General features: G+C 42.7%; 1 protein-coding gene across 2 annotated transcripts in view; it reads right to left on the minus strand.

Moving 5' to 3' along the window:
* Positions 1-25,943, minus strand: part of LOC124555450 (vacuolar protein sorting-associated protein 26B-like) — a 69,698-nt gene that overhangs the window by 9,756 nt on the left and 33,999 nt on the right. For both annotated transcript variants that reach the window (XM_047129368.1, XM_047129369.1), the window contains exons 5-6: positions 13,849-13,955; positions 12,983-13,194 (exon numbers count right to left, since the gene is read on the minus strand). In XM_047129368.1, the coding sequence (XP_046985324.1) occupies positions 12,983-13,194; positions 13,849-13,955 (319 nt within the window). The remainder of the gene's footprint in view (positions 1-12,982; positions 13,195-13,848; positions 13,956-25,943) is intronic.

Raw genomic sequence — 25,943 nt, forward strand, 5'->3', positions numbered from 1 at the left:
ACCTGCTATATTGTAGCTAAATGATAAAGGATCTTTCTTTCTATGTATTTGCAGCACATTACACTTGTCTATATTGAGATTCAATTGCCTTTCCCTGCACCATGCGTCAATTCGTTGCAGATCCTCCTGCATTTCAGTACAATTTTCCATTGTCACAACCTCGTGATATACTACAGGATCATCCGCAAAAAGCCTCACTGAACTTCTGATGTTATCGACAAGGTCATTTATGTATATTGTGAATAGCAATGGTCCTACGACACTCCCCTGCGGCACACCTGAAATCACTCTTACTTCGGAAGGCATCTCTCCATTGAGAATGACATGCTGCGTTCTGTTATCTAAGAACTCTTCAATCCAATCACACAATTGGTCCAATAATCTATATGCGCTTACTTTGTTCATTAAACGACTGTGGGGAACTGCACCAAACGCTTTGCGGAAGTTAAGAAACACGGCATCTACCTGGGAACCCGTGCCTATGGCCCTCCGAGTCTCGTGGATGAATAGCGCGAGCTGGCTTTCACACAATCGTCTTTTTCGAAACCCATGCTGATTCCTACAGAGTAGATTTCTAGTTTCCAGAAAAGTCATTATACTCGAATATAGTACGTGTTCCAAAATTCTACAACTGATCGACGTTAGAGATATAGGTCTATAGTGCTGCACATCTGTTCGATGTCCCTTCTTGAAAATGGGGATGTCCTGTGCCCTTTACCAATCCTTTGGAACGCTATGCTCTTCTAGAGATCTGTGGTACACCGCTGCAAGAAGGGGGCAAGTTCCTTCGCGTACTCTGGGTAAAATTGAACTGGTATCCCATCAGGTCCAGCGGCCTTTCCTCTTTTGAGCGATTTCAATTGTTTTTCTATCCCTCTGTCATCTATTTCGATATCTACCATTTTGTCATCTGTGCGACAATCTAGAGAAGAAACTACAGTGCAGTCTTCCTCTGTGAAACAGCTTTGGAAAAAGACATTTAGTATTTCGGCCTTTTGTCTGTCATCCTCTGTTTCAGTACCATTTTGGTCACAGAGTGTCTGGACATTTTGTTTTGATCCACCTACCGCTTTGACATAAGACCAAAATTTCTTAGGATTTTCTGCCAAGTCCGTAAATAGAACTTTACTTTCGAATTCATTGAACGCCTCTCGCATAGCCCTCCTCACACCACATTTCGCTTCGTGTAATTTTTGTTTGTCTGCAACGCTTTGGCTATGTTTATGTTTGCTGTGTGGTTCCCTTCGCTTCCGCAGCAGTTTTCTAACTGGTTGTTCAACGGTGGCTCTTTTCCACCTCTTACGATCTTGCTTGGCACATACTCATCTAATGCATATTGTATGATGTTTTTGAACTTTGTCCACTAATCCTCAACACTATCTGTACTTGAGACAAAACTTTTGCGATGAGCCGTCAAGTACTCTGAAATCTGCTTTTTCTCACTTTTGCTAAACAGAAAACTCTTCCTACCTTTTTTAATATTTATATTTATGGCTGAAATCACTGATGCAGTTACCACTTTATGATCACTGATTCCTGTTCTGCGTTAACTGTTTCAAATAGTTCTGGTCAGTTTGTCACCAGAAGGTCTAATATGTTATCGCCACGAGTTGGTTCTCTGTTTAACTGCTCAAGGTAGTTTTCAGATAATGCACTTAAAAAAATTCACTGGATTCTTTGTCCCTGCCATCCGTTATAAACGTTTGAGTCTCCCAGTCTATATCTGGTAAATTAAAATCTCCACCCATAACTATAACGTGGTGGGGAAATCTACTCTAAATATTTTCCAAATTTTCCTTCAGGTGCTCTGCCACAACAGCTGCTGAGCCATGGGGCCTACAGAGACATCCTATTACCATGTTTGAGCCTGCTTTAATCACGACCTTCACCCAAATTATTTCACATTTCGAATCTCCATCAATGTCCTTCGATACTATTGCACTTTCTATCGCTATAAACATGCCTCCCCCTTCACTGTCCAGCCTGTCTCTGCGGTATACATTCCAATCTGAGTTTTAGAATTTCATTACTGTTTGCATCTGGTTTCAGCCAACTTTCTGTCCCTAGTACTATGTGGGTATTGTGACCATTTATTAATGAGAGCAGTTCTGGGACCTTTCTATAGACGCTCCTGCAGTTTACTATTACCACATTAATATTGTTATTCCCTGTTGCATTTTGCCTACTACAACCTTGTCGCATCTCAGGAAGCATCTTGTCAGGCCTAGGGAGGGAATTCTCTAACCTAAAAAACCCACATGTGCACGTCACATGTACTATGCTACCCTTGTAGCCACTTCCTGCGTGTAGTGCATGCCAGACCTATTCAGGGGGACCCTACATTTCTCCACCCGATAGCGGAGGTCGAGAAATTTGCACCCCAGATATCCGCAGAATCATCTGAGCCTCTAGTTTAAGCCTTCCACTCGGCTCCAAACCAGAGGATCGCAATCGGTTCTGGAAACGATACTACAAATAGTTAGCTCAGATTCCACCCCGCAAGCGAGGCTTTCCACCTTCACCAACTCCGCCAACCGCCTGTATGAACTGAGGATGACCTCTGAACCCAGACGGCAGGAGTCATTGGTGCCGACATGAGTAACAATTTGCAGTCGGGTGCACCCAGTGCTCTCTATCGCTGCCGGCAGGGCCTCCTCCACATCTCAGATAAGACCCCCCGGCAAGCAGACAGAATGAACACTGGCCTTCTTCCCCGAACTTTCTGCTATTTCTCTAAGGGGTTCCATCACCCGCCTAACACTGGAGCTCCCAATCACTAATAACCCCCCCCCCCCCCCCCCCCCCCCCCGGTGTGCCTGCTTGGACCTTCCTGAAGGAGCGGCCACATGTCCACTCACAGGCAGAGTGGGCCATGCCATGAGGCCAGCCTCCACACACTGACCCTCCGTCTCGTGTGATGCGAACGCCGCTGAACCCGCCACTCCCCTTGGGGAGAGGGTGGCCCAACCGTGACCGGTACCCACGAAGATGTCTTGACAGCAGGGACCATGGGTGAAGCATGTAACACCTGGGGTGTATCATGTGATGCACCAGACTCCCCACTGCCGCTACACTCCGAGGCAGCAGCCTGAAGACAGCTGACCACGGCCATCAACACGTTCAGCTGTTGGCAAACAGAGGCCAGCTCCTCCTGCGTCTGTACACAGCAGTCACACATCCTATCCATCCTAAGAAATCAACAATTTACTGTAGAGAGTTAATCAACTTTTAACTAGACTGCTAATTCACTAAAGGCGGCTGATAGCTGACTAAACTGTGGTTACTAGACACTTTTTGTTGGAAACAATTAAAATAAGCACTACCTGTCTCTCAACTGTATTCAAAACAAACACGAAATCTATGGAACACTTACCAGTACTCAAAAATTAAAGCTTCCTAAAAGCAAAAACACACGGAAAAAGAAGTGACAAGTAAGAGAAAGAAACACAGTTAATACTTAAATTTACGTAGGTCGCTGTACAGCAGAGGTGAAGCCGTCGGCAGTTACGACGACACTGGCACATCTGGGACAAGAAGTTAGGAAGGCGTATTCAGTGCCAAGAGCCAAAAGGCGAGGGCAGTCTAGCAAAATATGGATCACCATGAGGGGGGGGGGGGGTCTCACTACTACAATGGGTGGGCCTCTTTGTGGAGTAAAAACCATGGGTCAACCTAGTATGGTCAATACAAAGACAGCAGAGGATGGTAGACTTCTATCAGGAGAGGCAGAGGGAAGAATGCCACATGGTGGGAATCTCTTTGATTACACGAAGTTTATCCAACAGGATCTAGCCACTCAAGAGTTGGCCCACAATTGAGCGAAAAGGGATTTGATGTAAAGCCTCAAATCTTCCTCCAGAGGGGAGAGAGAAAACCGGGGGTATGAACACCATTCTCCTAGGTCTACGGGGTATGAACACCATTCTCCTAGGTCTACAGAAGGCTGAAAACAAGGCAACTCGGTCTCTGAATGACTGGTGGGACACGAGTTTGCAAATAAAAATTGGGAGGAGTCCCCAAAGACCCCATTCGTGGAGCATAAGGAGGATGTGATGGTACCAAGCTGTGTCATAGGCCTTACAAAGATCAAAGAGAACTGTAAAAAGATGGCGCCACTGAGAAGAGATCTGATGAATTACAGTTTCCAATCAAAGCAGATGATTGATCAGAGACAGTCCCTCCCAAAAGCCGCACCTTAAAGGAGACAAACAGGAACCACTGAGAAGGGAAAATACCTTGGCAACAAATACAGTTGAATACCTGGAAGAGATATTGTTGCTGTGGAGGATTGAGGTGTTGAAGCAATTGGTTATGGATGAAATCATGCCCAAGGGCTGAATTGTGGGAAGAAGAGATGTCCAGAAGAAGTTCCCATTAGTAAAAAGTTCACTCTAGGATTCCACGTGACAAGGAGTACAACATAAGTGGGAAGCTCCAGCCTGCTGTTTCCTCATGAGGAAGGAGACTGTATAGGAGGCCAACACTGATGCCACCACAAAATGGGTTGCATGGTGTTCTGTGAGAACTGACAGAGCCGTACAAAGGCCACTAGGAAGGGCAAGGCTTGGAATGTAAGACTGCCACACACAACCCTGGAGTGTGCAGCGAGGAGCCCACACCCATGACGAAGGGACAGATGAACCTAAGGAGGAGACAATGCAGTCCCAACACCACCACTTGCTCTGTTTTAGTAACAGGCTTTGATGCAAAGATGTTGAAAGGCAATAGACCAGATGGGTGCCACCTAAGATGTTGCAAGGCATGACAAAGATCACAGATGGCGGCAGCAATGGCTGTACTCAACTGCAGAACTGGCCAGTGGTGAACAATGCCTGTCGAGTGGGGAAAGGCAATGCTGGCAGCACAAATTATCTTACTGGATGGATCATGAATGACTTCATCAATACAACCTAAGAAAGCAGGTGTGAACACGACCTGGGAAGTACACAGAGGCCAATCAGCATGATAGAAAGCCTATTGGGGTAACTTGGCCATTGGAATGGAGAATCAATGGAATGTGGTCAATATCACAGAGGTCATCTGTGGTGACCAGTGCAAGGAAGGAAGAAGGGGAGGGGAGGAAATCGAAAGAGCAATGGTAAAAAAAAGTGCCACACATGGCACTAAAATGAGTAGGGGAACCATCATTAAGAAGGCACAGGTTGTGCTCTACAATAAATTGGTCAACAAGGAGCCACTGCGTAGATGAAAAAGCACTGTCCTACGAAGGGTCATGGGCATTCAAATTCCCAAGGAGGAGGAAGGGAGGGGGAAGTTGCGGGAGGAGAGCAGTTAAGGCAGCAGATGTAGGCAGCAGGTCAGGAGAGAGATAGTAAGTCTGTCAAATTTCTGACGAGTCTCAGTTCTCCTCATACTCTTATCTTCTTTTCTTTCTTGTAAGCTGGGCAATCTGGTGAGTGTGGAAAATGATAGTCATGACAATTACACACATACGTGATGGAAAACAGGGGCTCCCCTCATGGAGCGGGTGTCCATATTCTCTGCATAGAGGGTCGGCCATACAGTGGGAAGACGTGCCCAAAATGGAAGCACCGAAAATACTTCATGGATGGTGGGACATATGGCTTAGCATCACAATGGTAACGCATAATCTTGATCTTCTCTGGGAGGGTATCTCCCTCAAAAGACAGAATAAAGGCGCCAGCATCAGTGGGACTGTACATACACCTTTCTGAAAATAATGAACAAAATGACCACTCAGTCATTATAGACTGGCCTGGAATTGTTCTTCAGTTTGAAGGATGAGGTCCCCATGAAAAAGGACGCACTGGACCATATTCATAGACTGGTGAGGTGTAATGGACACCGGGATGTCACCAAGATGACCACAAGCAAGAACAGCTGCAGATTTGGTGGCATAAGAAGTTTTAATCAACAGGAAACTCGACTGCATCTTACTGAGAGACTCCACTTTGTCAATCTTGTCTTCAATATTTTCCAAAAAAAAATAATGGTGCGTTGTCAATGCTAGTGCAGACCAAGTAGCAGGTAAAGTATTTCCTCCCAAGCCGGTGAGCCTGTCCCCCTTCTCCCAGGGTGTAGCGAGGGAAGGGAAAGCCGCAGGGTCACAAGAAGCAGCATTAAATGATCCATTGCCAACCAAAGAGATGGCTGTAGAAGAGCAGTCAGTTCATATGCAGAGCATCTGCCCCGATACCACTGACCCAGACACAGTAAGCGCCGTCTTGCATGACAGATACTGCCAGGAGTTCCCTTGCTTCAGTACAACACACAGCCACCCCTATGTATACATGGGGAAGGAACAGCTCATTATCAGAAGTGTGATCTCTGTGTTGTCAGGGGGTTCAGCCAGATGGGTACATAATAGCCCCGCCACATGGACTGGTTACATGTGCTGGTGACATGGGCTACAGAGGGGTATCAACACTGTAGATGTCAGTGAGTTCTTCCCCAAATGGCTCACACTATGGAGAGAAATTTTAGAAGTGAAGGCCAAACTCCAAATGATGACCAAAATGCCGAAAAGGAAGGATGAAAACAAAAAAGTAATGGGAACAAAAACCGGAAGGAATACAAGAAATCAGTTGGATAGCAGAGCTGACATAAGTAACAACACAGAGAGATGCAAGCAAGGGGCAGAGAGGAAGGAGTGAGGACAGGAAGGGAGGCAGGGAGGGAGAAGAAAATGCAGCCCAAGAAGGAAGAATGGACCACAATACCTTGCGGACTCATGTGCGCCAAGCACGAACTCATGAAAGACCCATGAGGCCCCTGGGGGGTACTGTCAGACATTTTCGATTTGCATGATGGCTTTTGTATTTTCAGTTGGTGATGAAAGTCCTCAATATCACACAAAATGATACCCCAGAATTAACTATTGCTTGCGTAGGTGGACTGTCAATAATGTGCGATTTCCCAACATCTTGCCACCTGACATTCGTGGAGAATTTTCATCTGTGACAACCTCACCTAGACAGAGAGTAGCCTGACACAGCTTTCCCAATTTTGGCAGCTGAGAACAGCTGGAACCTCATTATGATGGCCCAACTACTTCAAGCAGAATCCAGAATCTATACTTGGTTCATCATAAGAATAAACCTGATGTAAACAAACACAAATGCGATGATTGGTCAAAATCTGTAGTGCACCTACACTGGTGGTGCTATGCTCTTGAAAGGAGGTTATACTTTCATATTAAATATATTACTACTAAGCTGCATTAAATGAAACTTTAAGATATTCAAATGTATTAACAGCCATCAATGTTTTTCTTAATCATGCTTTAGCTATGTAGTTTTTATTTAAAAAATCGTGTACAGTCACAGCCTCTGCATTGTTGTGCTCTGATTGTTGCGCTGTTAATATAGCAGTATGAAAATGGTTGAGGCTGCTCCCTGTTCCGTAGTGAAATCTGCGTGTGGAACACAGTTAAAAAGTACCAAGAAATGGGTTATTCTTAATGTTCGTCATAATTTCACAGAGATAAACAACTTTGAAGTTTTCTGAGAGACTGTATTAGACACAACTGAGACAAGCGCATATTCACTATAAATCAGAATTGGTAGCGTGGTGACTTGACAACTGATTGCAATTTATGGTTTGGTGGTTGAAGCCTCGGCTGTGTCAATTTTTTTTTCTTGTTCAATTTCAAATACCTACATATCGTAAATGTAAAATTCATCATTTTTTATGCCACACATGTACATATGTGTTATAGAAACATGATAAACAATCATCTTCACATCATCGAGCACTCCGTACCAATGTTGTATTTTTACGTTTGCCACTGTACCATTACAATGTGAACCTAACAGAACTGATCTGGAGCCAAGTTAAAGGATTTGGCAAGAGAAACAACAAGACCATTAAGCTGCCAGACATACTGGAACTAATGCACACAGCTTTTTCACACGTTGCTGTCGAACGCTGGGGGCTATAGAAAGGCACGTCATAAAAGAGGAGGAGAAAATGTGGCGCATGGGTGGCTTCATGGATTATGTTGCTGATTGACTCATTATCAATGGAGCAGATGGCAGTTCCAGAAAAATGCATTTCTCAGATTTGGATAAGGAAAGAGCTAAGAGATTAGCAGATGACTGACTAATTAATACCTTCAGTGCCTTCAGTATTCAACAGCACACTGAAATCCCTGCAGTATGCTTTTGCATCACACATAGCTCATTCAGAAAAATTACCCTGTGTTCAAGTTAGGAATTTTCATCACTCTTGTTTGTAACCAGTCAGGGGACAACAAGAGCATTTTATGCTTTCCGTCTGATCATTTAACAAGCACGCGGTAGTGCTGGAGTTTTGCCGAATACTATTTCATTCTCTTTAAAAGTTAAACAACATTTGAAGCTATACTGTTTCTTTGCCTGTCTCTTTTTACGTCTGAACTGCAACTGCTCACATCATTGCAGGTTGGGTGGACCGCTGGTTGGCCATGGCTGTCCAAGTTTAATGCACCAGTAAAGCTGTTGTCCCACACATTACGCTCAGTCTGTGTGTGTGGTAAGGCATAAAATGTATCCTTATGATTGTACTTGACTGTACTGGTCACAGCTTGGCTTCCACTCCACATGAAATCCAACGAGATTCAAGCAAATGCAGAAGAATACATGGCTTAATGTTTACATCAGGTTTATTCTTATGGTGAACGGAGTATAGTACCAGTTATGAGAGTGAGGTCACATACAAACTAACACTTCAGACTGAAAACTGATTATTGAGTGCACATGATGATGGTGGAATTGTTTGGATATACAAAAGAGAGATCTTTAGTGCCCATAGCACAATCAGCCAAAACAGCTGCCATTACAATGGCTAAACAGATTAAAATAACTCTTAACATTTTCCTTAAAGTTCAAAATGTTTCTTATGTATATTATTCTCCCACAGCTGAACGGCATTCTGACTCTACAGCAAGACAGCCCTCAGGGGAATGGCACATTGTATCACACTGTTTCCTACAGGCCTAATTGGTCTGCTTGCTCACAGATTTCTACATGACCTGGTATCCAGCACAACAATTTCTGCTTCCCCTGCTGTTGAAGTAGAGCAGTTTTCCCTGTATTGATGAGATTATTTCCTCTGTTGGGTAAATTTGTTGCAATGCTTGTAGGGCTTTATGGCACTTAGAGCAGATGATTTATTCTGTTTAGTTATTTCTTTATTTATCTGCTTAAACAGCTCACTCTAATGCCTCCAGGAGTACATACAGTTCAACACTAATAACTGTAAGCTGGTTGGGAAGTAGAAACCCAAAGACACGGTCATAGAAGACTGTCTTTTTAAGGATATCTCTTGTTTCATGTCATTTGTATATGCTATTGTAAAATTGCAGTGCTTATATAAAATATTGTAAAAACAGACATAAAAAATTATATTTTGAGTGCATTCTTTCTTGAAAGTAATTCTAAAACATTTCTGGACCTATTAATAAGATGCGTTTTTTACTCCAACCTTGGCATAATATATAAATATCTACCACTCCAGTTTCCAAAAGGTAAGCCTTTGCAGTAGCCAAAAGGGCCTAATTACTCTCTCAATGGTGTTAATGTGTATATGTTAAGATTGGCAAGCAATGGAGCAACATGCAGATGACAGGAAATATAAAATACTTTGCATGCTTGTCACACGACAAGCCTGCTGCTTCCTCCTCAGAAGGCAGCTGCATAGGAGGCTGATGCCATCGCAAAATGGGTCACAAGGTGTTCTGCAAGAACTGATGGATCTGTACAAAGGCTAACAGAAAGGGCAAGGCCCTGAATGAAATATTCCACAGACAACCATGGAGGGTGCAGAGCATAGACCACATCCGTGGCAAAGGGACACAAGAACCTAGGGAGTAGACAAAGTGTTCCCAACACACCTGGTTCCTCTACTTGATTACATAATAGGCTTTGGCAGGAAGACATTTAAAGGTAATAAGACTAATAGAGGATGGGTGCCACTTACGATGTTGCAAGGCACGACGACGATCAAAGATAGCCATGGCAATTGCTGTAACCCACCATGGAATTGACCAACTGTGAATGGGGCCTGTCAAGCGAGAAGCAGCAATGCCAGCACCACTGGTTATCTTATCAGATACATTGCGGACCACTTCATGAACACAAACTGACAAAGGAGGAGGAAACATGACCTGAGAGGTATATAAAGAGGCCAATTAGCGCAATGGAAAGCCCAGCAGGTAACCAGGCCATTGGGAGGTGGGAAGGGAAAGAGAGAATGAACGGGAAGTGGTCACTATCACAGACTTCATTCTGTGATGACCAGTGTAAAGAAGGAAGAAGGGGAGGGGAAGAGAGCGAAAGATCAATGGCATAGAAAGTGCCACATGCGGCACTAAGATGAGTAGGGGAACCATCATTAAGAAGGCACAGGTTGTGCGCTACAAAAAATTGGAAAATGAAAAGCCACTGTGTAAATGAAAAAGCATGGTCCCACAAAGGGTTGTGAGCATTAAAATCCCTGAGGAGGAGGAAGTTTCTGAAGGAGAGCAGTTAGGGCAGCAGGCTTTTGCCAGATCTGGAACTGAAAGAGTCAGTGAGCTTGGGGTGCTCAGCCTCGAGTTGTGGTAGCAGGCCTCCGGCCTGAGAGACACCAGGAGGAGGGGCCCCAGACGGAGCCCAATCACCGGTAGTTGCTGGAAGAAGGGGGACACCCCAGGCATGGGAACTGCAGGGGAGGGGGAGAGGGGAGAGGAGAGATGGATGGGACCGGTGTAAGGAAGAGGGAGGAGCGGCAAAGGATGTACCAGGGGGAAAATTAGAAGTCATCGACACAGGATGAAGTCCGTCAAATTTCTGATGAGCCTCAGTTCTCCAGGGAATCATACTCTTATCTTCTTTTCTTTCTTGTAAGCCAAACAATCTGGTGAGGGTGGAGAATGACAGTCATGACAATTAACACACATGCATGGTGGATCACAGGGGCTCCCCTCAGAGTGGGTGTACATTCACCGCATAGAGGGTTCGTCGTACACATCAGGAAGACATGTACCCGAAACTCAGTCACTGAAAGCAGTTCATGGGTGGCGAGATGTATCAATTCATGTCAAACTGTTAACACATAACCTCAACCATCTGTGGAAGGGTATCTTCCTCAAAAAACAGAATAAAGGTACCGGTATTGGTGTGATTGTGCTTACAACCTTTCTGAACATGCCAAAGAAAATAAACTCCCCATCATTGCAGATTGACCACGAGTTCCTCATAAATTTGAAGGATGAAGTTCCTATGAAAAATGACTCACTGGGTCACATTCAAAGACTGGTAATGTGTAATGGACACCGGGATGTTGCCATGGTGATCACATGCAACAACACTCGCACACTGGGTGGCATAAGAAGTTTATTGCACAGGGAACTCAACTGCATCTTACTGAGAGACTCCAATTCACCAATCTTGTCTTCGTTATTTTTCACAAAAAATAATGGCTTGGTGGCAGTGAACAATTCCTTGTCAGTGCTAGTGCAGACTATGTAGCAGGTAAAGTATTTCACCCCAAGTCAGTAAGCCTGGCCCTGCTCCCAGAGTGTAGCCAGGGAGGTAAGGCTGCTTAGTCAGAAGAAGCAGCATTAAATGATCCATTACCAATCGAAGAGCCGGCTGTAGGACAGCACCAAATGTTTTGGAGATTACTACATTTCACATGCAAAGCATCTGCCCTGATACCACCCACTCTAATTAGGGGCTCTTCCCATGGGCGACACCCAGCCACAGCAAGTGCCACCTTGCACAGCGGGTGACAATTGCTGGGAGTTACGGTGCTCCAGAACGACAAGCAACCACCCCTACACAAACATGGGGAAGTAACAGCTCAGTACCAGAAGTGCAATCCCCGTGTTGTCAGGGGGCTCAGCCAGATTGGGACATAACAGCCCCGCCACAAGGACTGGCTACATGTGCTGGTGAACTTGCAGTGGGGGAGAGGGCCTACAGCCTACAGCGAAGAAGGAACATGGGGAGGGAGGGAGGGAATGCATGTTGTAGATGCCAGGGAGTTCTCCCCCAAATGGTTCACATTATGGAGAGAAAATTTAGAAGTGGAGGTCAAACCCCAAAGGTGGACCAAAAATGCCAAAAAGAAGGGATGAAAGAGTAAAGACAAGTGGAACAAAACTGCAAGGAATACAGAAAACCAGGTGAATATCCAGGTTAACATCAGTAGGAACACTGAGAAAGGTGAAGGAGGGATAAGCAGGGAAGGAGCGAGGATTGGGGAGGGAGGGGCACAGGGAAAGAAATGCAGCTCGGGAACGAAGAATGGGTTGCAATAGCTCTGGGCCCTGTGGGCACAATGCACGGACTCAGGAAAGAACCCTCAGCCCCCAGAAGGGGTCAAGCCAAACAAATTAAAAACAGTGTGTGAATGGTTAAAAATGACACCTACAAATTTTTCAGTCAAGAAAACCTAAAACTGATTTTGGGGGTGGTGGTGCTACTTTCCTCAGAATTTGGTGGGTTACGTCAATATTGCAGCTACACATTACATTCCACAGACACGGGGAAAATGCTCGCTGAAGTATGCTGTCACTTTACAGTTATAAGTGACTGGCAGTAATGACCAGCCAGTCCCTAATTCAGGGTCTCAAGGATTGCTATTTCTGGCCCAGTTTCTTGGGGACAACCTCCTGAATTTGGTAACTGAAAGTATGAATTAGCAATGTAACAAAATGTCCCCATTTTTCTGTGAAGTAGAAACCTATCTTCCTAAAATATGTGTGAAATAAAATATAAATATCATGCAAGCAAACAAACCAAGCGTGTCACTGCTGTTTATTACAGATTTCTCATAAGTTGGAAGATTTCTGACTGGCACTATAGCTTTAGAAACAAAATACAACAAAAGGAAAGTATTCCAATTGCGGTAATTCAGATAATACACAGAACAAATTCACCTGGAATTTTAACAAAAGTGTGTTTACATTTCTCAATCTATGTCTAAATGTTAAAGAAATTGCATAAGTTATCAAATTAATTCAAGATAACCACACCTGTTGCTTGAAATAATGGCGATCTTCTTCATCCATAAGCACGAGATTCAAATAATACCGCACTGAAAATTTTTTGTTAATATATCTCATTGTAGGAGTAAGATCATAGCCGGCAAGAAATACTCTTATTGGAATGCTCTCTCCTCTTACTGGAGCTCCATCCATTATTTCATATTTTGCTATAGTTTCATTTTCTGTGACTGTGTTTGGTCCTACAACAATAATAAGAAAAGGACATAATAACTGATTAACATTTTTTATAACAACAATTTACTAACTCTAATCCACTTATTCCCACACAGAATGAAAGCAAATATTCAAATATGCCTTCAATTATGTGCATATGCAAGTACATGTCATTCCTAAATTTAAAAAAAATAAAGGTAATTAAAAATGTTGCTGCTCTACATTCAGTAATGTTAACCACTCAGACTGGAAAACAAAACTTTCAGTTTGTGTGCATACAGGTTTCGGGATCACACTGTTGATGCAGAGCACGCATCAACCTACCTCGGAATGGGCATGTCTCATGAATACTGCATATATTTCATATTTAGGTTTTATGTCACTAGTCCTCACACTGTGCTGTCTTCAAAATTGTTGTTTCTACTGAAATCATTTATATAATACTTCTACTGACACTTCAAGAATATTTAATTGAATCCACTGAATGTCAATATCACTATATTACACATAGATTGCAGATTATGGCACTTCTGGTACTTGTGATCTTCAGATTTTTATTTTGCAGGCTTTTTCCTGACAGTCTCACGATAACAGAAAAGTCTGCTTAATATCAATATATATTACATTGACAGATCTGAGACAAGGGCCAAGAGTGGATATTTATGACAATGTTTACTTACCAGATCCTGTGGTTTCCCTTTTGATTATTGCAATCTCCATATGTTTGATTTTTATGCGCACAAGCAAAAAGTATATCTTTCCCGCTATAATGTCTTTTAAATGATACCTATAAAAAAATTACAAAATAACCATTACCAACTATAAAATCATTTATTTATAGTTCAGTAATGCAGACAGTGTCAAAAACCAACATTGACAAATTTAAGTTCATTATGACTGAATACTCTTGTAAAAACAATGACATTTAGTTGCCTTTCAAACACTCTGAGATCTTTGTCAATTTAGACTTTAAATTTGATTATAGAGAAATGTTTAGTGAATTATTCTCAAAACAACTGTTGCATTTGTTGTGAATAGCCACTGCTTCTGATGTTGTAGGTGACAAATATTACATTAACAAATGTGATACATCATTTACAAAATTCGAGCTTCCTTGAAGATATAAGCAGTAAACAGTGGTCTGATTTAGATGTTGGCTTGTCCTATAAATGTACTTCAAATGCATATGGCATCAGCATGAGAATCATTGAACAGATTGGCCAAGGAGGTAGTTTACCTGTCTAGAATTGTGAACATACATTTTTTTTAATCTCTAGGTGAAGGTCATAGTTGTGAGAAGTCCCTAAAAATAGTCAGAAACCTCAAGAAGGAAACTGAGCTACTGCTCTTTTTTTAATTTAAGTACATATATTCACACAGCATTCCAAATTCACTCAGTCACTAAGCACTGTGGATATGTGGAAGAGTATGTACAAATTAGCAAGACTTTAATAACATTCTTTAATTTAAGGGGACATTGTATGTCCTATGCTGCCAATGTTAAATTACTGAATGCAAGTTTCTAGATACACTGAACTAGAATTATTACTAAAATTGTATTCTGGGGCATTTTTTTTTTTCCTCCTCCAGACACTAAATCTTTGGCACAATTTTGTAAATAGATGAATATAAAAACAAAACAACTCAGGATATATTAATTATTCTAGTTACACATGTGTTGAATCTCACATTTGGCATGCTGTGAAAATTTTGTGTCTTTACCATCAATACTTTTTTAGAAAACGGGTCATTTATTGCAAAAAATGTAGTTTAGAGATATTGAGGTTTAAAACTTTTTTTTACTACAAATTCTTATACAGACTTACATTTCTGCATCTTTTATGCACTAGAATTGCCCTGGCCCATAGTCTGTGTCTTCTTCAGTGTCACAACAGCCCAGTGCTTGTCTCCTCCTTTTCTTTCTTGCTTCTTTTGTCATTTGCTGAACAGCTAACTCTGCTTCACATACACGAAACTCATCCAGTTCCCGTAGTCCTTTAGCTGTGTTCTGTCCAAGTCTTACACCTAACTTCTCCAGAATCTTAAGTGTTTCATAGTTCCCACCATTACAAGTTATTACAGCATCAGACACTGCTAACTTTAGAGTCAAAGGCCAACAAATACATTTTTAGGCACATAGCACCACACAACATTATTGAAAGACTCATTCACATTCTGGGTCTTCCCATGTTAACACTTCTTTAGTAGCTCAGGATTTGCAAAATCTCTGTAAATAGGATTGATTGCCTCCATTACTGCCAAAGGAAGAGAATGTTTATTTGTAAATTCATGCAGGATGCCAGAAAATTCAGCTTGCCTATATTTACACCAAGCGTTTGGTGGAGGTGGACACAAAGCATGACATGGCTTTTCATCAGCTGATATTCGTATTTTCAAGCACTTCAGAAGAAAATGCAGGTCTCTCATATCTGTTACCTGCACATTTGCATTTCTTGAAGTTACTTTTATGCTTAGTCATTTTATTTATGTATAAAAAGCAATAGAAGCTAACTTACTGCAAAAATAGCAGATATTCACACTACTTTCAACGAAACCTAGTATCAGAAACAAAGGACTGATTTGTTTATTCGTAATGCCAACTTTTAAGATGTAGCAGTAGGCGTAAAACAAAGCAATTCACAGCCTTCTAGACAGTGTAGTTCCTAAGATATGACTGCTCAACTGTGACAGTATATGCGTAGCCACGAAATTTGACAGTCTCACGTCAACATTAAAAATATTATTTGAAGATCTCACAATTGTCCGATTTTAATGTATTATATACCAAAATGCTCAGAAAAGTCGAAGTACATTATGGAATAGAAAACAGAAAATGTCAAATTTCAATGAATTTCACAGATGTCCCTTAATACGTACAACAAAAATGAATTTCCAACTACTGAAAAATTATGCTACAAATATCAAAAACCTATTAACTTCAAATGCAGTATTGCCGCACTATAATGAATATTATGTGTTTATGATTCAAATACCTAAATACAAACAAAGGAAGTAAAATTTTAATGGAGCATAATGACATTGTTGTTAAATGGATACAGGGATACTGACAAAGATAATCCAGGAATATGATGCCTCATCTGCTGTGTAAAACATGGCTAAACCAGAATATGAGGAAAAAGTTAGGCAAAGAGCAATGGTTTGGGCCGTTTTAAAGTATACCAGACTGGGCTGGAAAAATTGTCATATTAGCTGGTCGTACTTTGGGATATGTTATGAAAATCAGTATTCCAGGTCAAAAAGAGCTATTCAGACAATTACAATTAATCTTGAGACATCAAAAATATGGTTGTTGAAACTGTGTATTTCATATCACCTCAAATGAAGTTGTCATGGAAAACGAGCATTATCCTTCAGGAGTAGTTGGTGATGAGACACCCGACAATGAACGCAAAGAGAGCCAATATCATGCTGTGGATCCTCTGACTCTCACAGAAATTCTCAAGTTAAACATAAAATGTTATGAAATCAACTGTATTGCAAATGTACAAGTACACACAGTTCTGCAACTACTACATTTTCAACACAACACAACACAACTTCTATGGGCACAAATCACAGGGTATGTTGCACAATGAGACATGTTTTAAAACTACCGACATACTAATATTTGCATTAACCAATTGACGGCTTATGTTCTTCAGAATAGGCTGAATGCGTTCAGCATGGTGAATGGCTACAAGTGGAGGACATGGAGGAGAAAATTTTAATCTATTCTCTGCTAGATCTGATTATCACCACGAAGATCAGATAAAATCAATGACAGCAGAATAAAGATTATAAGATGAACAACATAAAAGTAAAACAAGGGTAACTGAATGCAACCGAATGAAATCAGGTGATGCTGAGGGAATTAGATTAGGAAGTGAAACAGTAAAAGAAGTGGAAGAGTTTTACTATACAGGTAGCAAAATAAAAAGTTTATGGCCAAAGGAGAGGGAATATAAAATTAAAACGTAGACTCACTATCGCAAGAAAAAACATTTCTGAAAACAAAGTGTGTGTTAACAAAGAATAGATTTGGAGATTAGACGCCTTTTAGGAAGGCATTTGTCTCGAGTGTCCCTTTGTATGAAAGTGAAATGTGGATGATAAGCAATTCACACAAGATAAAATAAAAGCTTTTGAAATGTGGTGCCACAGAAGAGTGCTGAAAAAATATGAGTAGATAGAATAACTAATGAGGTGGGGTACAGAACCAAACTGGGAAAAAAATTAATTTACGACATAACTTAACTAAAGGAAGGGATCGGATGATAGGACACATTCTGTGACATCAAGGAATAGTCAATGAGGTAGCAGAGGAGAGTGTGAGGGGTAAAAATTGTAGATGGAGGAGACCTAGGCATGAATACAATCAACAGGTTCAAATGGACATAGGTGCAGTGGGTATTCAGAAATGAAGAGACTAGCATAGGACAGACTTGTGCTGCAATCTGAAACAAATCACTCTTTGGACTGAAGACTATGAAATTATTTACATTACTTATGATACTTAAACTGCTGTGTCAGACGTTTACTTAACATGTGTGTCCAAATTGGCAGTAATTACTTGCCCACCTCACTGTACACAGGCCTAATACTATATGGAAGTTGAGTGTAGGCAGCTTTGTGTAGTGTAGCCTTTCTATTTCAGTTCAAATGTCTTCAGAAATTTCATGAAAATTGTTTCAGTTCACACGTCTTCAGAAATTTTACAAAAGTTATGACATCTGTAGGTCCACAAGCATTAACCTGTCATCAGGAATAGGTAACGCCCCAATTACTGCCACTGCCCCTCTCAGTATGGCCCATTTTTGTTCATAACTCACTGCAACTACAGTAGAAAAGGTAGTTTGTCACAATTATTAGTGCTCTTAAACAGGGTATTGGGTCACTGTCTGGCAGTCATAATGCTTTGCTGTTTTCTTGGTCTCCCAATCCATGGGCAACGTAGTGAAAGTAACTCTTATTCTGAATATTGCCAGTGATTGTACAATAGAAAAAATGGTTGTAAATTCTGTTATGGATTCATGTAATATAATACGTAAATCCGAAAACTTGGATTATATCACCCCACAACTGCTGCAGGTGTAGCAGCAGCAGCAGACACTTCAGGAAATGGCAGAACAGCAAAAGCAGCAATAATGATATTTCAGTCACTAGTGCTCCACTATCAGAAATAACTGCCACTGCTATCATAGTGGAACATCAACGCACCAACCATATCACCAGGGCCACATGCATTTTCAAAGAAAGAAAGAATAAATAAAAGGAAGACTACAGTGTAGTGTGCTGTTGACGATAATGTCATTAGAAATGGAGCACAAGCTTAGATGACAAACAGATCAGGAAGGAAACCGAGTGTGTCCTTTTCGAAGAAGCCAACCTGGCATTCAGCTCTATGAACACGGACAAAGAGGGTAACTGTATGCTGCTGCTCCTGAATCTCATTCCAGGGCAACCACCATGCCTTTTCCCTAAATGCCTTCCTTTTCAGAATTCTGCCCAGCAAGGGATGATAGGCCAAAACATTAAATGACTGCCCTAAAATTTTTTAGTTCACAACAAAACTTTTATTATGCATTCTTTCTACCACAGGCAGAATTGAAAGTATTTACATTATTGCATCAGAAGCAGAATAAGCATTTTTGACAGAATAATGCCATGTCAGTGAATTAATTTTTCTTTTGAGCCAATAAATGTCCTCATGAGTCAATAAACTGCCGGTCACAGAAACATGTCCTTGCCAAGCAGTGTTACTTCAACTGTGCACAGCTATGCTAAACTGGTATGTACTAAGTTCTGCAGCTTGAAGGGGTGTTTATTAAGTTTATAGGCAGAAAAGATAAGTCACCAGATGAGTATCTAGAACTGCCAGTAAATGATGCCAAACAATAAGTAGTTGTCAATACAATTCTTGGGATATACCAATATCTGCAGCTTCCACAAGAATTCATGTGCCTGAACAATTTTTCATTGTTTCTTACAACAGATTACTCATCATATGTTCAGTTGTGCATTACAGGGGGCACAAGCAAAGACCACATGGAACATTTTCAACCTCTTTTTTCACATCTAGCAAGAAACCATGCTTTAGTGCAGCCTCTTGAATTCGCATTTTTTTTCCAACTCCAAGTCAAATACTTGGACATATCCTAGACAACATTGGTATATGGCCAAAAACGACGCATCTCCCAACTATAAACAAAATGCCACAACATCATACATCTAAAGGAGCTACACCCATTTATGGGGGAGGTATTTAGGTTTCAATGAGCCAGATTACTGTCTCAGACATGCCATGAACGTAACATGCACTGCTGCTGGCACTGCTTTGATGTTGTCAGAAAATGCTGTTCTGTATTCGAAATCCTTAGAACTTGATGGCATAATACCAACTCAAAGCCCAATTCCAGAATATCAATCTCACGAGGAGGCTTACTGGTAGCCAATTTGGCCAGCTTGTCAGTGAGTTCATTCCTCAGGATCTCTAAATGAGCCGAGGTCCAGACAAAGACTACCAAGGTCCACACTGTTTGAGGGCAAAAAGGGAATCTTGGATAGCCAGGAACAAGGGATGGTGAGGGCAACACAGGTCAAGAGCTTGAAAACTACTCAAAGAGTTGCTACAGGTGAGGCAGGGCTCACCGGTGCAGGAAAGGTTATGCTCAAGAGCATGAAAGATGGCTACTAACTCCGCAGTGAAAACACTGCAGCCAACCGGCAAGGAGCAGAGTTCATTACAGCCTGCATGAATGCAAGCAAAGCCAGCATGACTGGCACCCATTGAGCCATCAGTATAGACTATTTCTGGATCCTGAAACATGCCAAGAACAGAGAAGAACTGGCTGCAGAGGGCTTCAGGATGAGCCGAGTCTTTTAGACCTTGTGATAGGTCAAGACAGAGCTGTGGATAGGGGATGCACCGCAGAGGTGTATGTGAGCTGGCCCTGAGAAGTGTTAGTAGAGGGGAAAGCTGGAGTTCAGAAAAAAAGTGACCATATGTGGACAGCAATAGTAACCCAAGACCTGGGCTGCCTTTGTGGGAGGTGGATCTCCATATCTAGAAAGCAGAGAGAGTAATTTGGGTGCTCTGGAGAGCAGTGAACGCACAATGCATAAGTGATCAATTATTGTTGAAACACAATCTGAAAGGGTGGAACCCCTGCCTCCACTAGGAAGCTGAACACGGGGCTAGTCCAAAAGGTGCCGGTTGTACCCCACAATGCTATATCAGGTCCACCATCTGTAATGTCAAAGGTCATAGTGAACCACATGCAAGACTCCCACCATCTAGATGGGACTGTACTGTAGAGCTGCATCAGAGTAGTCATTCGTGCCCCAGTTGGTGTCGCTGAGGCATCGAAGAGCACAGAGGTGGGACCAACATTTCCACTTTAACTGACACAAGATGGGAAAACCATGTCAATCGGCCATGGGAATGGACTGTATGGCAATGACAGAATTGCATTATGCAGGTCTTCACAGCCAAAAAATTGAAACCATGAGTGAGAGCCCAAGGTTGCACTCGATGTATTGCTCCCTGCAGTCTGCATTCAGCAACTCCTATTGTGGTTGAACAAAAATAAATGCAAAAATGATCAGCATACAGAGAGGATGAGGAGGAGGAGGGGGGGGGGGGGGGGGGGGACAACAAAGGATCCTCAACTACCACCAGACTATTGATAGCCACTAAAAAGATAGGGACCGTCAAAACGGAATCCTGCAGGACCCCATTCTTCTGTAGATGGGAGGTTCTCTGGGAGCACCAATCTATAACTGAGAAGTGTGATATGAAAGAAAGTTCCAGATGAAAATTGGGACTGTACCAAAGATGTCCCACTCATGTAAGGTGGTTAGGATGTGGTGGTGCCATGTAGTACTGTAAGCTTTATGCAGATCGAAAAAGACTGCAACAAGGTGTTGATGCCAGGCAAAATCCGTTCAAAGAGCAGACTCCAGATGGACTAAATTACACGCAGTCAAACGGCTTTGGAAAAAATCACCCTGGGCTGCATTCCTAGGATTCTAGGATAGAATACAGCCTTTGACTCACTATACATTCAAGTAATTTGCACAGGATATTGGTTAAACTAATTGGATGATAGCTGTCCATCTGAAGAGGTGATTTAAACAATTTCAGAACTGGAACAATGACACTTTCTCATAACCAGGAAGGGAATTCCCCCTTGCTCCAGAGACATTTAAAAAGGACAAATATATGACAATGGCTAGCCACCAATAAATGCTGAAGCATTTGATTGTGTACCTGGTCTGGTCCAGGAGTCATGTTGCAGCAGAGAGCAAGGACACTGGCATATTTCCACTTGTTAAATGGGGCATTATAAGGCTCCAGGCAGCGGGGATCGAAAGATAGAAGGAGTCATTTTAGATGGTGCTTGAGAAGATGGAACGTGGGTGAATAGTGGGCTTATGCTGAGGCCTGGGCTGGTGAGGATAATCTCATTCAGGGAAATTCCTGGGATACCTGTAGGACAGCAGCCAGAAATGCACATGATCTTTACCCAACCCTGCGAAGAGGGAGTATGTGTCCCTGTGGCAAGTGCCATATTGTTCCCAAAAAATCAATTTCTGGCATTTAAGAAAAAAGATAACAGGCCCGGGCACAAACCTGTTTGAAGGCCATGAGATGGTCAAGAGATGGATGCTGTTTATAATGTTGGATGGCACGAGGTTGGTTGGTTTGGGGAAGGAGACCAGACAGCATGGTCATCGGTCTCATCGGATTGGGGAAGGATTGGGAAGGAAGTCGGCCATGCCCTTTCAGAGGAACCACCCCGGCATTTGCCTGGAGTGATTTAGGGAAATCACGGAAAACCTAAATCAGGATGGCCGGACGCAGGATTGAACCGTTGTCCTCCTCCCAGTGTCTAACCACTGCGCCACCCCGCTCGATTGATGGCACGAGGGTAGCCTTTACTAGGCACAGCAATTTTAGGCATCCACCAAGGGACAGTATTCCATCAGGTTGAACCTGGGGAAGACAGATTCACCAAAGCAGATGCTGAAAGGATAGCATCGGTCAAAGTCTCTTCAGACTCATCAATGCTGTCATGTCATGGAGTGGTTGGGATGGCAGCCAAGGAAAAGCAATCCCAACTCATATTAAAAAAGGCCAACTGGGAGGGCATCCAGGTGAGCGTTGCTGAAGGAAAGATAATTGGAAAATGTCACACAAATTGTCATGAACTCCCTAATGAACTGCAGGGAGGAATCCAGGGCTACAGATGGAAAGATCAATGACTGAGATAGTATTGTGCACCACACTAAATTGTGTCATGGCTCCAGTGTTGAGGAGGCAGAGATCAAGCCCTGCCAGCAGGTCTCCAAAAATTTTTCACTGGTCAGTGGCCGCAGTCCCATCCAACAGAGTTTTATGGTCATTAAAATCACAAGGTGAAGGAAAGGGGAGGGGGGGGCAGGAGTTGCCTACAGAGGGCAAGAATAGCAGGAAGCATAGGAGGCTTGTGTGGGGGAAGATAAGGATTACGTATTGTTACCACAAAGTGATCCAAACGGCCACCACTTCCAGTGCAATACGAAGAGGAACTGACAGTTTCTGTGTGGACCAAGGTACAGACACCACTGGAGGCTCACAAAGGGTTGATTTGGTCCCAACAGTAGGCTTGGAAACCACGAAGAGTCAGCGAATGAGTACCCACAAAACAATATTCCTGCAATACAACACAAGCTACAGAATGTAGAGAAAGAAGGGACCGCAATTCTGGAATGTGACAATTGTTAACATTACAGTTCCACTGGGAGTGAGTAGTAGAAGATACCAGATGGACACTGAATGGGCCAGAATTGGTCACTGTGCCAAGTCCATGTCCGTCACTGGTAAGGATGGAGTGACATCCATGACTTTGGGGGCGGGGGAGGGGGGGAGGACCTCATCCCAAGACTTATGGTTATGCATCTCCTCCTCCTCCTCCTCAGGACGAGAGGAGATGTAGTCGTGAAGAGAGCAAGTCACAGTAATATCAGGACCCAAAAGAGAATGAGCAGCATGGAGCCTCACAGAGCATGTGTCCCATGTCAGACTCAAAGTAACAGGCTTCTTGTTCTGGAGACACTGGGGAGGAGTAATCCTATAGGGAAGGGAGTCACATTCCTGGCAGGTGTCAGAGGAAAAGGTTTCTTCTCCAGCTGTGGAGAAAGAGTGGTTCCGTGAGGAGAGGGAGTGGCCACCACCAGGGAGGAGGAAGGGGAAGGGGTACAGGACAGAGGTAAAAAGGAAGTGGGAAAGAGATGACAGAAGCAGAGGTAACCGTTAAAGTTACAGGGTGGAGATGGTTGAGTTTCTGCCAGCCTCAGAGCAGGATAGACAGTTGAGAATATTGAATTCCTGAATCTTCCTTTCCTTTATATAGATTGGGCAGTCCAGCGAGTGAGGAGAATGTGGGCCTGAGCAGTTCACGTACTTGGGCGATGGGGTGCAAGGACTCCCCACATGATGAGAGTGGCCACAGTCCTCACAAATAGGATTTGCCTCACATCATGGAGATGTGATCGAAGAGACACTGGAAACAGCGCACGGGATGTGGGATATAGGGGCTTCACATCACTACAGTAAAAAATAATTTTGACTCCTCCCCCCACAAAAGCCAGAATGAAAGAACCAGTATCAACATGATTGTCCTTAGGACCTCTCTGGACTCACTGGACAAAACAAACACCACACTGTTTCAGGCTAATCCCGAGTTTCCCATCAGACTGAAGGAGGTAGTCCCTGTGGAAAACAATGGCCAGGGTCATATTTAAGCTGTGGTGAGGAGTAATGCTCACTGGGATGTCTCCTAAGCACTTGCAAACACAAAGGGAACCCAAATGACCAGCAGAAGAGGTTTTAATCAATAGGGAACCAGATCACATCTTACTAAGTGAGCCCACTTCACCAAATTTATCTTTGATATGTTCAAGAAAAAGAATGGTTTGGTAGTGGCAAAAGTCTCCCCATCTGTCCTGGCACAAACCATGTTAACGGGGAAAGGGTTTTGCTCCAAGCTGGCAGGCCTGGGCGTCCTCCCAGGGAGTGGGCACAGAGGTGAAGGCCATGAAAGCAAAAGTAGGAGCAGAGAGAGAACCATTCCCGTCTGAAGATACGGCCATAGAAGAGCACCCACAAGTATGGAGTTCAGCACACTTCACAGGCTGAGCATCCACCCTGGTACTGGTATGACCCACTCCAATCAGGGGGGCTCACCCGGTGGGTGCCACCCAGCTGCAGTAAAGGCTGCCTGGCATGGCAGTAGTTGGCAGGAGTTCTGATGCCCCAAAAATATGAGCAATCACACCTAGGCAAACATGAGGTGGTGACAGCTCTGGTACCAGAAGTGTGATCCCTGTGTTGTCAGGCATCTCAACCAGATGGGTACACAACGGGAAAGGGGGGGGGGGCGCAGGAGGAGTGGGAGAAGAGCTAGGATGGGAAGGGGTGGATATTGGGAAGGGTATGCAGCCCAAGAGAGAAGAAAGGCTGCAATAGCTTTGGGCCCTATGTGTACCACACTCATACCTGTGGGACCCCTGGTAGGTACATTATACACCATTCGTTTAACAAACATTGTCAATTCAGCACTAAGGTGCAGAGAAGCATCAAAAACTCAGCGGATAGTGCAAAATGTGAGAGATTAATTTCCATTCAACAGTTGCCACCCCACCCTATGTTTCTCAACAGCCCTTGATCTAAATTTTGTCATAATGGTGTGGGTGAAGTTTTGCATTTATAAACACAATGTGTGTAAGCCAAATGTATAAATCTCTTCAGCATTTCCATGTTTTGCTTAAGTAACAACACCTTTCCTGTAACTCAGGTGTTTTGTGTAGTTCTGCAGTTATCAAAATTATCCCAAATTTTTAGCTCACTCAACACTAGTGAATGATTTTGGAACTTTACAGTGAACTTTGTCACCAAATACCTTCTCAGTGTTTCAAAAATCCTATCAAGCCTCTTGAGACCCTTTCACACAGAATGGAGAAACATCTGAAAATGTCTTCACCTACATTTTGTCTCAACAAACTGGCTCTGTGATACCATACATGCCCTCTACTACCAACGGATTTATTAGCGAGTAAAGTGGTACAAATGAAGAAGGGTTAGACTGCTATTCTGGAAAAGAAAGGTACAAATCTTGAACAATCAATTGTTTTTTGTGTAGTTTCCTGAATACCATTCAAGTGACCACAGGAAGTTCCTTCAATATGGGCACAACTGACACTGCCTCTTCATTCTCCTCAAAACACTTGTCCAGCAGAGCTCCTGCATAGTCTCTAATGAATTCAATCAATGTTGTTGACAGTTAAAACTCTTGTTTAAAAGCAGTATCTTACCAATTAGGTTATTATTTTATGGTGTCTGACCTCACCAGCTGTCTTATTTGTTTGAATAGTAAATCATTTATAATCAGCCTGTGCCATTGGCAAGTAATGTTCGCAAAACAGCTTCATTTTTGTCTCAGGGGCCAAAATGAAATGAACTGTGAGTAATTATAGGCCAACTGTTGTAATACCGGTTAGATTGTGCATCAGTGAATGTTTCATCTACACAGCTAGTCATCACTTCAGCAAGTTGCTCTACATTAAGCCTGAAAGGCAATTCTGAAAGAATGGATGCATTAACAAAACTCCTAAAACGGCGGTAGGAGCGAGCAGATTGTTTTGGTATACAATAAATTTCTAGCTAGTTGAAATATAATGCCATATGTATCACTACTGTTTCTGACTGAGATGGTCTTATTCTATTTAAATTTCC

Source organism: Schistocerca americana, chromosome X (genome assembly GCF_021461395.2).
Source record: "Schistocerca americana isolate TAMUIC-IGC-003095 chromosome X, iqSchAmer2.1, whole genome shotgun sequence".
Classification (NCBI taxonomy): Eukaryota; Metazoa; Arthropoda; class Insecta; order Orthoptera; family Acrididae; genus Schistocerca; species Schistocerca americana.